Source organism: Macaca nemestrina, chromosome 3 (genome assembly GCF_043159975.1).
Source record: "Macaca nemestrina isolate mMacNem1 chromosome 3, mMacNem.hap1, whole genome shotgun sequence".
Taxonomy (NCBI): Eukaryota; Metazoa; Chordata; class Mammalia; order Primates; family Cercopithecidae; genus Macaca; species Macaca nemestrina.
Window position 1 is genome coordinate 186,849,993 of NC_092127.1, and position 13,084 is coordinate 186,863,076.

General features: G+C 41.6%; 1 protein-coding gene across 4 annotated transcripts in view; it reads left to right on the top strand.

Moving 5' to 3' along the window:
• LOC105487952 (cytokine dependent hematopoietic cell linker) overlaps nt 1–13,084 on the top strand; it is a 246,312-nt gene that overhangs the window by 55,561 nt on the left and 177,667 nt on the right. For all 4 annotated transcript variants that reach the window (XM_071093866.1, XM_011751612.2, XM_071093865.1 and 1 more), the window contains exon 2: nt 11,620–11,672. In XM_071093866.1, coding sequence (XP_070949967.1) covers nt 11,620–11,672 — 53 coding nt within the window. The remainder of the gene's footprint in view (nt 1–11,619; nt 11,673–13,084) is intronic.

Genomic DNA, 13,084 nt, shown 5'->3' on the forward strand with positions numbered 1-13,084 from the left:
TGTGGATATCCTGGGTTCGAATCAGTTACTTCCTAGCAATATAGTTTTAGGCAAGTTACTTAACTCCTCAGAACCTCTGTTTATCCTTTATAAAATGGAATGAAAATATCTACTGCTCGAATTTGTGGTGAGAAATGAGATTCAGTACATAAAAATGCATATCATGGTGTCTAGCAATTATTAAACACAAAGTAAATGGTAGTGGCTATTATCATCATTGTTGGCATTATTATTATGAGTTTATTTTATATTTAAACAAACCTTCCTTAGATTCTTGGCCTTTTGTCCCTTTTTAAGATATTTGACCTGAAGAAGTTCTATTTTAAGGTGATTTCTGCAGAAAACTAATTTCTTCATATCCTTATTTATTTTTTATCATTCATCTATCAAAGCCTTGGGTGTCTTAGAATTCCTCAAATGTACTAATCCTCTGGAAATATTAAGATTTAATGAAAAATGATAGAAATTCTTTTGGAATACCTTCCTAGTCAATTTCAAATCCTCGGAGTTTTTCACAGCACTGATACATAGAAATTACTCAGTAATTATCCGAGGAACTGTTCTTGCACAGCAGTTTATACTTTACAGAGTGCTTTCACTTTCATCATCGCATTTGGTCTTCAGAATAATCCTATGAGCAAAGAAGGATGAGCACTCATAGCTTCATCTTTCAGATTAGAGAAACTGAGACTCAAGTTGTAGAATTAACTGTATAATTCAGCATACCTAGGCTGAAAGACTTGTCTCCCATCTTGCTAGATAAGTGATCCTGAATAAAAGAAGAGAAAAAGAGATAGTTAATTATGCAAGGGGAAGTTTAATTCAAGGGTTAGGTTCTAAATGTACTTGAAGTTACAGATGAAATGATGATCTCATCTGGATCCACACTGTGCATTTGTTCACTGGACAGGCTTGGCTCAGGAGAAGTCTCTTGCACAGAATGACAGGATTGTTCAATGTTGAAAAATCTAGGTCATTTGGATTGTTGCTGTATAACAGAAACCAAATTGAACAAAATACCCTACATATGGTTCTGGTAAGCAGTAAATGATATTATTATTATTATTATTACTATTTGTATTAGTCCATTTTCACACTGCTGTAAAGAACTTCTCTGAGATTGAGTAATTTATGACTGAAAGAGGTTTAATTGACTCACAGTTCCATATGGCTGGGGAAGCCCCAGGAAACATACAATCCTGGCAGAAGGGGAAGCAGGCACCTTCTTCACAAGACAGCAGGAGAGAGAAGAGTGAGCAAGACCATGGAAAACTCCCTTATAAAACCATCAGATCTCATGAGAATTCACTCATTATCATGAGAACATCATAGGGGGAAACAACTCCCATGATCCAATCACCTCCTCCCTCCCTCAGCACCTAGGGATTACAAATCGAGATGAGATTTAGGTGGGGACAAAAAGCTAAACCATATTACTACTACTATAAGTTGTATTACTCCTTTCCAGTCTTGTTTAGACTACCTAGGCTTTTGTGTTTCTCCTTTGGATTTTAAATTTCCCTCAAAAATTTTTCAGGCTCTCCTGATCATGAAACAGCTCCTCAGAAAATCACCAGCATACACCAGGTGCTTAATAAATGACAGTTGAAAAAAATTAGAGTGCTTTTGCCATGGGCCTTTAGATGTCCATGAGAATGGTGGGGTTTACTGGATCTATCTTTACCCCTATCTTCACCGCAGGGCTAGCCTGTAAATTGTGGTAAATATATAGCAATCCCTAAATCTTAGTTTATTTTCTTATACTTTTTGTCCTCTGAAGTTTGCCTTCAGTACCATCTCAATGCATTAATCAATCAATGGAGAAACAATCACAGTTGGGTATGCTCTGATTTAATCCAGGCCTAGAAGTGCCTGCCCCTAATCAGTGTGGTTCTGCTATCATTTATGAAAGCCAAAAAAAAAAAAAAATGGGGGCGAGACAGAGGTAAACTTAATAATAATAAAATAAAATATCTGTTAGGATTTTGGCAAACTTGGAGACTATTTTTCTACAGTCTCGCTTTATGTGAACAGTAAAAATCATTTTAATAATAAGAGCAGAGAGAAGGAAGATCCAAAGAAAAGAGAAGGAGGAGGAGAAGGAAGAAAAATGAAGGCTAGAGGAAGGAAAGGAACACGAGAAAGCTAAATGAACAAGAAAAAGGATAAAGGGTCTATTCACCACAAAATGGAACAAAAGGAGAGAAAGGGTCTTACCACTAAAGGAAGGAAACCCTTTCTGCAGAATCAGGCAGCTGAAGAGAAAAAAGGAAATGGTTTTTGAAAACAAAACTCAACAGGAGTAATAAATTCAGAAACTATAGATTGCATCAGTTCATTAAGAGTGTTTTCAAAATCATTTAAAATAAAAAATGAGCGCACAGTCACATTGCCTTGAGATACTTAAGGGAAGTTACTCATTACCAAGAGAGTTGCAAAATCTTATAAAAATATGCCATACGTAATAGCAGAAAAACTGGAAAAGCACTCTCTCTTACCCCTCAAAAAAAAAAAAAAAGAAATCTTTAATAACAATCCATTTGACTTCACATGCCTCCACTCAATGGAAATCCAATAACATTAAATGTTATATTTAATTAAATTGAGCTGATTGACCCGACTGGGGTATAGAATTAGAAATCCAATCAGCATATATTTTTCTCTAAGTATGAACATCTCTAAAATGTAACTTTCTCATTTTTGATATGAAAATTAAAGAAATATATATAACTCTGAATTGTAACCAAATTAATATCATCTGTCTCTGAGAAATCTTGATTTTGGCGTATTTACTCAAAGCTCCTACATGTGTGCGCAAACACACGCACACACTTCTGGCCCTCTTCTCCAAATATACACACATTGCTCCCTTTCTCAATTCCAAAAATCATTCACTATTTTGGATATGTGTGATGTGGTTCTGCAGAAAAAGTCAGATGTGTATTGTGTGGGTTTGATACTCTTTTCCTTTTTTCCTGTTTTAATGAGAAAAAAAGCCTTAAGCCTTAATATAGACTTTATTGTTGATCCTTGACCCAGTTTTAACTGCACAGCTACCTCCTACCTTCCTGATTCATTCAAAGCTTTTCTTTAGCCATTCACAGTTTGCTTTTGGTCATTTCCTATATCCAGAAGGTATGTTGTGGATATTATTAGAATGATGTTTCCTAGGCTTTAAAATAAACAGAGGCCAGTATTTTTATAAGAATTATCTTCTAGGAATAAGTAACAAATGTTGGGGAGCAAAACAATTTCTTTACCGTAAAAGCATTTTTTTCTTCATGAAATATTAATTTTGGATCAGGTGAAACGCAGCAGCAATATTTATGGTAAATGTCTCTTTGCAAGCTCAGTTTGATAGTACTGGTGAATTCCCAGTGGATAACAAGAGTTCTCAAGGATAACAAGGAAATGCGATTTGTTGCATTACATGTTTCCAATTGTTTAAACTGCTTGTGATACCATAAGGGTATTAATTATTTTTGGATTACGACACACGTGAAAATTCCAGCCTATTTATAAAACAAGTCTCTGCTTCTTAAAACATTCACTCAGTCCCCAGGTGGGTTCTGAGCTCAGAAGCAGGCATCCTGGTTTTAATGCCCAAATCGAATGTATGTTCCTCGGAAATCTTATGGACACTTTCATCTGCAGAACGCTGTTTTCTTTATTCCTGTTTTCTAAAATATAGGTGTTATTCTTTAACCCTCAGATCCATTATCTTTTTTTTAATGCTTTAAGTTCTGGGATACATGTGCAGAACCTGCAGTTTGTTACATAGGTATACATGTGCCATGGTGGTTTGCTGCACCCATCGACCCATCATCTAAGTTTTAAGCCCCGCATGATTTGTCCTAATTAGGTATTTGTCCTAATGCTCTCCCTCCCCTTGCTCCCAACCCCCCAACAGGCCCCAGTGTGTGATGTTCCCCTCCCTGTGTCCATGTATTCTCATGGACATGAACACAGATAAAGCTGGAGGCCATCCTTCTTAGCAAACTAACACAGGAACAGAAAACTAACCACCACATGTTCTCACTCGTAAGTGGGAGTTGAACAATGAAATCAAATCCATTATCTTTACAAAACACTTTCAAACCACAAAGTACTTAATGAGCTAATCAAATATAATCACTGAGACCATTTGCTCCAAAGTCGTGGGGTTGTTTGGTCCAAACAGATGGTTGAGGCAGGGGTCTCTCTACTCAGGATGTGAGCCACCCTGTGCACCTCTCTTTGACATGGTCCCCTTTATACCTGGAGGAGATTACCATGAGCTCCATAGGGAGACAACACACACTGTTTCTCAAACTGGGGTTCATTTTGGATCCCCAAAGAGTTCCAGGTCAGGGTTTATAAATTATGTGGGAACTGTATTAATGAAATGAAAGCACAGAGTTCCAACCCAAAGTAAATTCATTATGAGCATATTCTGGCTCTTTTGCCTAGGCTTTAGGCCCTGGTATACACTCGGGCAATTTTATTCCCCATGTTGACGTTTGCAATTAGATTTGCATTGGCCTCTAGCACTTAGTACAGTGGTGTTTTTTCTTGTTGGAGAAATAAACTGGCATCATTAAAACAGGCAGCCTCTCCTTGTGGACTCCCAGAGGACTCTGGGCTCCTTTGCACCTCCACACTGCTCCACCCAGCGTGGCTCCTTCTGCCTGGCCCCTCCCTGACAGTGAGGCCCAGAAGGTAGGGTGTGGTCTCCTCTTGAGACCTTCAGAGCTTCTTTCAGCTTCCCCACAGCAGAGTTGACGCTGGGCCTATTAATATCCCCATGCCAAGTGCCCTGCTGTGACTCTGGGTTCCACAGGCAGAACTGACAGATGACACCTCAGTGTCACTTCTCTTTGCCAGAGAGAACTATGCATGGGCTTTACTTCTGTGGCTAACCAGGAATAGAAACTGAAATAATTCCTATAGAAAGTGAATGCACAAACACCATGAGATGTGCTCCATTTCTGGGGCATTCCAGCTTCTCAAGGTCTCCGAATCAAGGCAAGAAGATGTTGTATACTCTTTGATCTGGGTCAGATCTTGAAGTAAGACTCCTTGGAGAAAGACCTGCAAGACTGACACTCCACAGCCCACAAGTCCTGCCTCCCCTTCCATTATCATAGCCCATGTGGGAGTTGTGGTTACTTCTTTTATTATTATTATTATACTTTAAGTTCTAGGGTACATGTGCACAACGTGCAGGTTTGTTACATATGTATACATGTGCCAGGTTGGTTTGCTGCATCCATCAACTCGTCATTTACATTAGGTATTTCTCCTAATACTGTCCCACCACCACCCCTCCCACCCACTGACAGGCCCCAGTATGTGATGTTCCCTACCCTGTGTCCAAGTGTTCTCATTGTTCAACTACCACCTATGAGTGAGAACATGCAGTGTTTGGTTTTCTGTCCTTGTGATAGTTTGCTGAGAATAATGGTTTCCAGCTTCATCCATGTCCCTGCAAAGGACATGAACTCATCCTTTTTATGTCTGCATAGTATTCCATGGTATATATGTACCATAGTTTCTTAATCCAGTCTATCATTGATGGACATCTGTCCTATTCAACATAGTGTTGGAAGTTCTGTCCAGGGCAATCAGACAAGAGAAAGGGAGTTGGGGATACTTCTAAGGGGAGTTGTGGCAAAGCTGGGTAAGAACCTGTTCCATAGAAAGCTGTGTAGATGCCTCCAGGACATATTTTTCCCTGTGTTCCCATAACACCTTTTGCTCTATGCTCTCTGATTCCTAGGATCTGGAATGTGACTGGCACATAGTAAAGCCTCATAAATAGTTGCAGATACGGTAGTAAACTCTACCCTGTACAACTGCAAGAGCCTGAACTTTACTTCTTCACTGCCTATTAATAAGACCTGAGAGAGAAATGGATGCTTGACATGATTAGAAACCTTTTCCATGATCAAATTGTTAAAATCTTTGGATGTGGTAGGTTTCTGTTAAACATTCCGCTAAAAATTGACTCAGAAATAACTCTAAGTATATAGAGGATTATTTACAAGCAGTGACAGTTCCTAAAAGTCTATTTAAGATGCGTCTGGAACAGCAAGGAGAATGAACATGTGATTATTTGGTGCTTTCCGTAAGAATGAGAAAAATCGGTGTGTTCAGTGACAAGCTGCCAGTGAGTGGTGCTGGCCAGATGGAGACGCGAATAGAATGACCCTCCCTTCTGCCTCCCTTCTGCCTCCCTGCCTGTTAAAATACCTGGGACATTTAGACAATGTCCATACCTGGGCTTTTCCCTAGAACAACTGAATAAAACTTTCTGGGACGTTATATTTTTTAAGGTTTCCAGGTAATTCCAAAGCATAAGCAGGTACGAGATTCTATGATTACATCAGTGGTTATTAGCAGATACTTACCTCAAGATGCTTACCTAAGCATCTTTCATTTCTAACTAAATCCAGTGCCACTTTAAGGCATGTAAAGTGATATAAGGCATTTAATTACTCTTCAAGTTCAGACTCATATTAATCACTATTTCCCCCATGTCTTACATATGGTATTTTTTCATGTAATCCTCATAAGAGCCCTAAAGGTAGCTGTTGTGTTACCCCCATTTTACAGATAAGCACGCGGAGGCTCAGAATGGTTAAACAGTTGTCTCAAAGCATAACTGTGAGAAACAAACTCACCTGTCCAAACCCAAAGGATGGACTCAGAGATCCGGAGAACAGCAAAAGTGAGACTTTTAATGGTGGTCTTACAAGATCCAGTGTCTGGCGTGCTCTCACTCCCAGAACAGTTTCAACAAGCCATTTATCCCATAATGTGCAGGTCCCTCCCCCAGTTCCTCATAGGCTGAGTGCTATGGGGTCACAATCTTCCCTGACGTTGCCTATGGATTGTTAGGCAGGGGCTTTAGGTGGTCTTTTTAGGGTTGTCTTGCTGCATTTTGTCGCAGCCCACAATGCATTGCAATCTTAGTTAGCTCAGCTGCTCTTTAAGTATTTGGCTTATGACCTAAGTAGCTGGGTAGGCTAATAAGAACAGACAGAGCAAGCTATTTTGCATACTAGTAAACCTTTATCTTAGACTAAACTTCTTTGGTTCGGGTGAGGGCAAGTAAGGTGGGGGGAAGCTGTTTCTTCTGTAGTTTGCTGACCTAAGCCAATTCAAGGCACTTTGTCTTGGAAATGGACCACGGTATACATTATTTCCTTTATAACTAAAACATGTTTGATTTTGTATGAAATGAGGATCATAATACAGACCCGATGAGGTTACTGAGGTCGGGAGATGGAGGATATATAACAGGTGATCTGTATTCACTCCCTTGTCTTTGAAAACGCACACATGAGGAAGGGAAGGGGCTTGTATTCTCTACAATATATTACCTTCAAAAAGCCAGTGGACATAAGACTCTTTCTGACTGACTCACCACATCCTTTGCACAATGGCTAAGATCAGGTCAGAGTGTGGTGCTTTCAATGTGTCAGCCATTCTGAGTAGAGCACAGCTGTTTACCCTGTACAATGCCATCCCTTTTGTCTTGCTGATGATACTTTGTGGCTAACTCAGTCTCTGGTGAGGGTCGCTAAAACCTCAAATTCCGCTTTTTTTTTTTTTTTTTTTTTTTTTTTTTTGAGATGGAGTTTCACTCTTGCTGCCCAGGTTGGAGTGCAGTGGTGCAATCTTGGCTCACTGCAGCCTCCGCCTCCCTGGCTCAAGCAATTCTCCTGCCTCTGCCTCCCGAGTAGCTGGAATTATAGGCGCCCACCATCACACCTGGCTCAGTTTTTGTATTTTTAGGAGAGACGGGTTTCACCATGTTGGCCAGGCTGGCCTCGAACTCCTGACCTCAGGTGATCTACTGTCCTCAGCCTCCCAAAGTGCTGGGATTACAAGCGTGAGCCACTGCATCCGGCCTCAAATTCTGCTTTTTAAAATGTCAGAAGAATGTGGGCTCTCTATAATATTTTTAAACTCTTCTTATACAATAAAGTGCTTGCATCTCTCAAAAGCTACTACTAGAACATTTTTAATTTTTATTCATATTATAAAATACAAGTCTAATAAGCACTGATATTACTGATCAAATAATATACATATAAGGCAAAAATTCAGGATTCCTCCCTGATCCCTCCCGTTTCCATCCCTGCTATCCTATGTGTTAGCAACTTGGCAGAATCCCCTGCGATTTGGCTCTGCGCCGAGCTCTACTGGAGAAGACAATAAACTATAAGAAATGTAATGACAGACTCTTAACTTTTGAAACCATTTTTGTCACCAAATATTGATGGATTGTCATTTTTTTTAATGAAACTATTTCCATTTCTCTGAGCTGAAAAAGACCTATTTGGCCTAAGCTGCTCGTTTTTCAGGTGAAGAAACGAAAGCCCAGAAAGCTCCATTGCCTTACTCAAAGCTGCACGGTGCATGGCAGGGCTGGGGCTGGAGAGCAGCTTCCCCAGCCACCTTGCCAGACCTCTGATTTGAGGCAATAAGTGTTGCAGAGAACTGTCCTGCATCTGTGGTCCGCTTACTCTGTACACAAGAACTGGCCAAGATTCAGGCACACAGGGAGCCATCCATAAAGATTAGTTTATTTTGTCCCATTTCAATGCTACTTAATGCATTCAGAAGAATGAAGTAGCTGTATAAGCAGCTATCATTAAGAGGCAGATACTTTTAAGGGATGGGGGATGGATTTGTCCTGTATGACTGTAATCAAGTAATTTAATCTCTATAAGTATTAATATTCAAAAATTGGCAACAATATCCCCACATACCCAAATATAACATGACATGCTAAAGCACCTTGCGAACTCTGCTTTGTTATACAACTAATTGCATATCCGTATTTCATAACATTTCATAGTTTGTAAGACATTTTCATATGCATCAGTTTATTTCACACTTAAGACATGATGTAAAAGAAAGATATCGATACTACTATTTATAAATGAGGAGGGACCAAATGTTCCTTCAAGGCCACACAGCTAGTTGATGACAGCACTGGAACTGAACAGAGGTCTCTCAACTTCCAGTCCAGGACCCTTCCAGTATTTGACGTGCATTCTTTGCATGACACTGATGAACGTTCAAGTCCTCTTTCCCACCGCCATGATGGAAATGACTTCCAAGTGAGGCTAGGCACTCTACACACTGCCATAGATGGCCATCAGTGAATGAAAGGCTAACAGCTGCCTCTCCTTTCCCTGCTGTCAATATTGACCTACAACATAAGACGAGGGGATGAGGCAAGGGGGTGAGGACAGAGGAAATACACAGGGTATCAGAGGTCATAGAGCTTAGTTGAAGTTCTTTACTATGGGTTGCCAGTATAGGTTGAAGATCACACAGTTTAATTTCAAATCCCATCCCTTAGCGTGCATGATCCTTGATCATCTCAATCCAAGGGACCTTCCCTCATTATTTTTCATGTACTACCAACATCCCAGCTACCGACCCTTTTAGTTTCACCAAAGTGTGCAAAGCCACTCTGGCACGATATGCATTGTAACATCTTCACACCTTTGCACATGATGCTCCATTTGCTTGGAACACCTTCCTTAATTTTGAGCCCAAAAGACCCAGACTTACCTGGCAAGACAAAGCTCAAATATTGTCTCCTCTATGAAGATTACTCTGGCTGGCTCTCCAAGACAGAGTTAGGATTTGTTATGTTTTGTTTTACAATTAACTGTTTTTTGCAAAACATTTTAATAACAGGAGGGATGTCACGGAGAGATGCAGAAACAGTACTATACTTAGTTTTAGAAGTGGCTTAAGGGCAGGGACTGTGTCTCACTGGGCACAATATTTACACAAAGTAAATTTTCAGTAAATGGTAGTTTCCCAGATGGATGAATGAATGAATGGATAGATGGATGACAGAATATACTAAAAATGCCTAAGGCTCAGTGGGGTGCCATATGCTGACAGGTTAGGAAATGGAAATTTCTGGGTCTCGGGACCTTGGCTCTTATTGCAGATGGGTATTCTTAGTCACATAATTAAATCTTTCTGGGTCTCATTCTCTAACTGTGAAACCCACTTTCTACCCTACTCCCCTCATCTGGGAGCCCAGGGAAGCTGATGGATATTAAACCATATTAATAGCTCCTCGCCCTTGGCTTCCTGTTGAGTTTGGCCAATGGGAAATGGCATCAGGAGATCCAGGGCAAAAGAAGCGTGAGACGGGATTTTCATTCCACCCACCACAGCTCCCTCCTTGCAGGTCCCACAAGTGAAAGCCACAGCTCCTCTTCCCGCAACCCAGAAAGAGAGCCCTGTGTCTGTGTCCCAGTGCCTACCTGGTCCCCAAACCCCTCCAAGCCCAGGCATGTGAGAGCGCCCTTTTATTACCGCCCCCAGATACTTCACTGTCTTCTGTGGATTCCTTCTACCCTGCCAACACCTTTCAAATGGTCTCTTTATTAAGCTGTTCTCAAATTACCCAATTTGAGAGTGCCATCTGTTTCTTGCTGGAACCTCAGCTGATATCCTTTACACCTCTCAGGGCCTTTGAGTAGATTACATGAGGTCATTGATACGAAGCCCTTACTGAATACTCCCAGGGTCTCTGCTGCTAATTTATATGGTAAATAACATTAAAAATCTTTCCTATGTGGGTGAATAGAAGGCTCAAATAAAATGCTGCATTCTACGTAAAGTGATATCGAACTGTAACTTTCAATAAATATTTTATGGTAAAGCCACACTTGGAAACGAAAAGCACCCCTTCTGCACGCTCTGGCTCGGAGCAGAGCCAGCCAAACCTGGCTGACGTGCCCTCGGTGCCCAGGGGGGAGCACACAATTGCACGCCAGGGAAAAGCAGGCTCAGTTTATGTTTGCTCAACTCCCGGGGGCAGATGGGATGAATGCTGACAGAAAGAGGACAGCCTGTCAGAGAAAGAAATCCCCTCCCCCACTGCGTTCCAGAAATAAGCCAATTCTTGACCTGGATTGATTCTTTCTGCCATTTCCTCTAAACCAGCACCTGTATCCGATTTTTTTTTTTTCTTTTAGCTTTCACCAAATCGTTTTTTTTTTTTAATTTATTTATTATTATTATACTTTAAGTTGTAGAGTACATGTGCATAACGTGCAGGTTTGTTACATATGTATACTTGTGCCATGTTGGTGTGCTGCACCCATCAACTCGTCATTTACATCAGGTATAACTCCCAATGCAATCCCTCCCCCCTCCCCCCTCCCCCCTCCCCATGATAGGCCCCCGTGTGTGATGTTCCCCTTCCTGAGTCCAAGTGATCTCATTGTTCAGTTCCCACCTATGAGTGAGAACATGCGGTGTTTGGTTTTCTGTTCTTGTGATAGTTTGCTAAGAATGATGGTTTCCAGCTGCATCCATGTCCCTACAAAGGACACAAACTCATCCTTTTTTATGGCTGCATAGTATTCCATGGTGTATATGTGCCACATTTTCTTAATCCAGTCTGTCACTGATGGACATTTCGGTTGATTCCAAGTCTTTGCTATTGTGAATAGTGCTGCAATAAACATACGTGTGCATGTGTCTTTATAGCAGCATAATTTATAATCCTTAGAAGCAACGGTGGCTTGTTCCCCAGAATTAAAACATGATGTGGAAGTTCCAGTAACGACTTTGCTTTTGTTTCCACAGGCTGAATTGAAGATCCCTCTTATCTGCCGGGTGCCAAGAACTATGAACAGGCAGTAAGTACCACGGGATCACTGTGAGTCCCGATTCCCTTTTCGTAGTGGGGACAGGAGGCGTTTTCTGGAAGATGAACTAAGAAATGATGCCAGTGTGGCCACCCGTGGAAAGGGGATTTCCTGAGAGGCCATGGCTGGGGCTGTGCGCTTTGGTGTTCGGAAAACTCCTCTTTCCAGTAGCAGCATTTTCTCATGGACAGAGCACTTGCTCTCACCCAGCATGGCTGTGTGGTGGGGCAGGGACAAGATACCCTAGCACCATGATGCTAGAAGGGCACCCAGTCAGTTTCCACCCATGGGTGTGAAGGAATAAGTAAAAGGACAGTGGTTTGTGCACTTTTTCCCACAGGAGAAAGCCTGGAGTCCAACTTTCTCTTTGTGGACACCCAGAGTAAGTGGTGTGGTCAGTCTGAGACACCGAAATTTGTGCCTGATAAAAAAAAAAAAAAAAAAAAAAAACCCAGCAGGACTCAAACGTTTAAGAAATATTTACAGTGAAAAAAAAACCTTGAAACTGGCAAAGTTTGGTGGAGCAGTTTTAAAATTAATCTCCTTATCTATGTATTTGCTTTATTTTGCCAGTCAGAAAGGTAGTTTTGTTATTCCTCTTTGGTGTGAAAAGCAGTGATTGTATTAGAAAGAGCAGGAGTTTCAGAGTCAGGCAGACCAGACCTACTTTAAATCCCTTGCCCTGTCATTTTACATCTGTATGATACTGGAGAATGATGATATCCTTACCCTCTGGATATGCAAGAAGTTCCTTAACCCTCTGAAAAGCAGAATTGACTCAGGGAGGAGGACTGCCTGGTTTCTGGGTGGATGTCCTGATCCTAGAGGGAGGCTAGGGGACAGCAATGGCTGTACCTCGCAGGTGGGCACTGGCTGGAGGGCTCTGGTCCAAGAGACAGAGACAGCAGCAGATGCTGTGACAGCCCTGGTAATCTCAGCTACCCATGGATGCCCACAGGTGTCCAGGTGGAGTGACCTGACTCACAGCCAAGCCCATGAGATGGGAAGGCTGGAGCTTCTGCTCTTCCTCTTGCCACGAAAAGCACAGCAGGAGCTCCCTGGCACGTAGTCCACAGATGGGCTCCTCACCCGAGTGAGAATTAAGCTCATCAAGCATCCCTTCTTGCCAGGAGTTGTGACCTCGTTTTCCTCCTCGATCCTTGCAGCAGGACTGAGTGGCAGGTATTACTAGCTTCCTGGAAGATTAGCTGCTTCATCTAAATGACTTGTCTGAGAGGGCTCAGAACATTGAGATGAAGGTGGAGCTGGAATTCAAGTCTGTCTGACTGCCAGTTCAGTGCTCCTTCCTTTATTCCCTCGGCTGTGGGAAATGGAAAAGTCACCAGTAAGGGAGTCAGGGCTAATGTCAATCCAGGTGAGCTGGTTAACCTGAGCACTGGGGA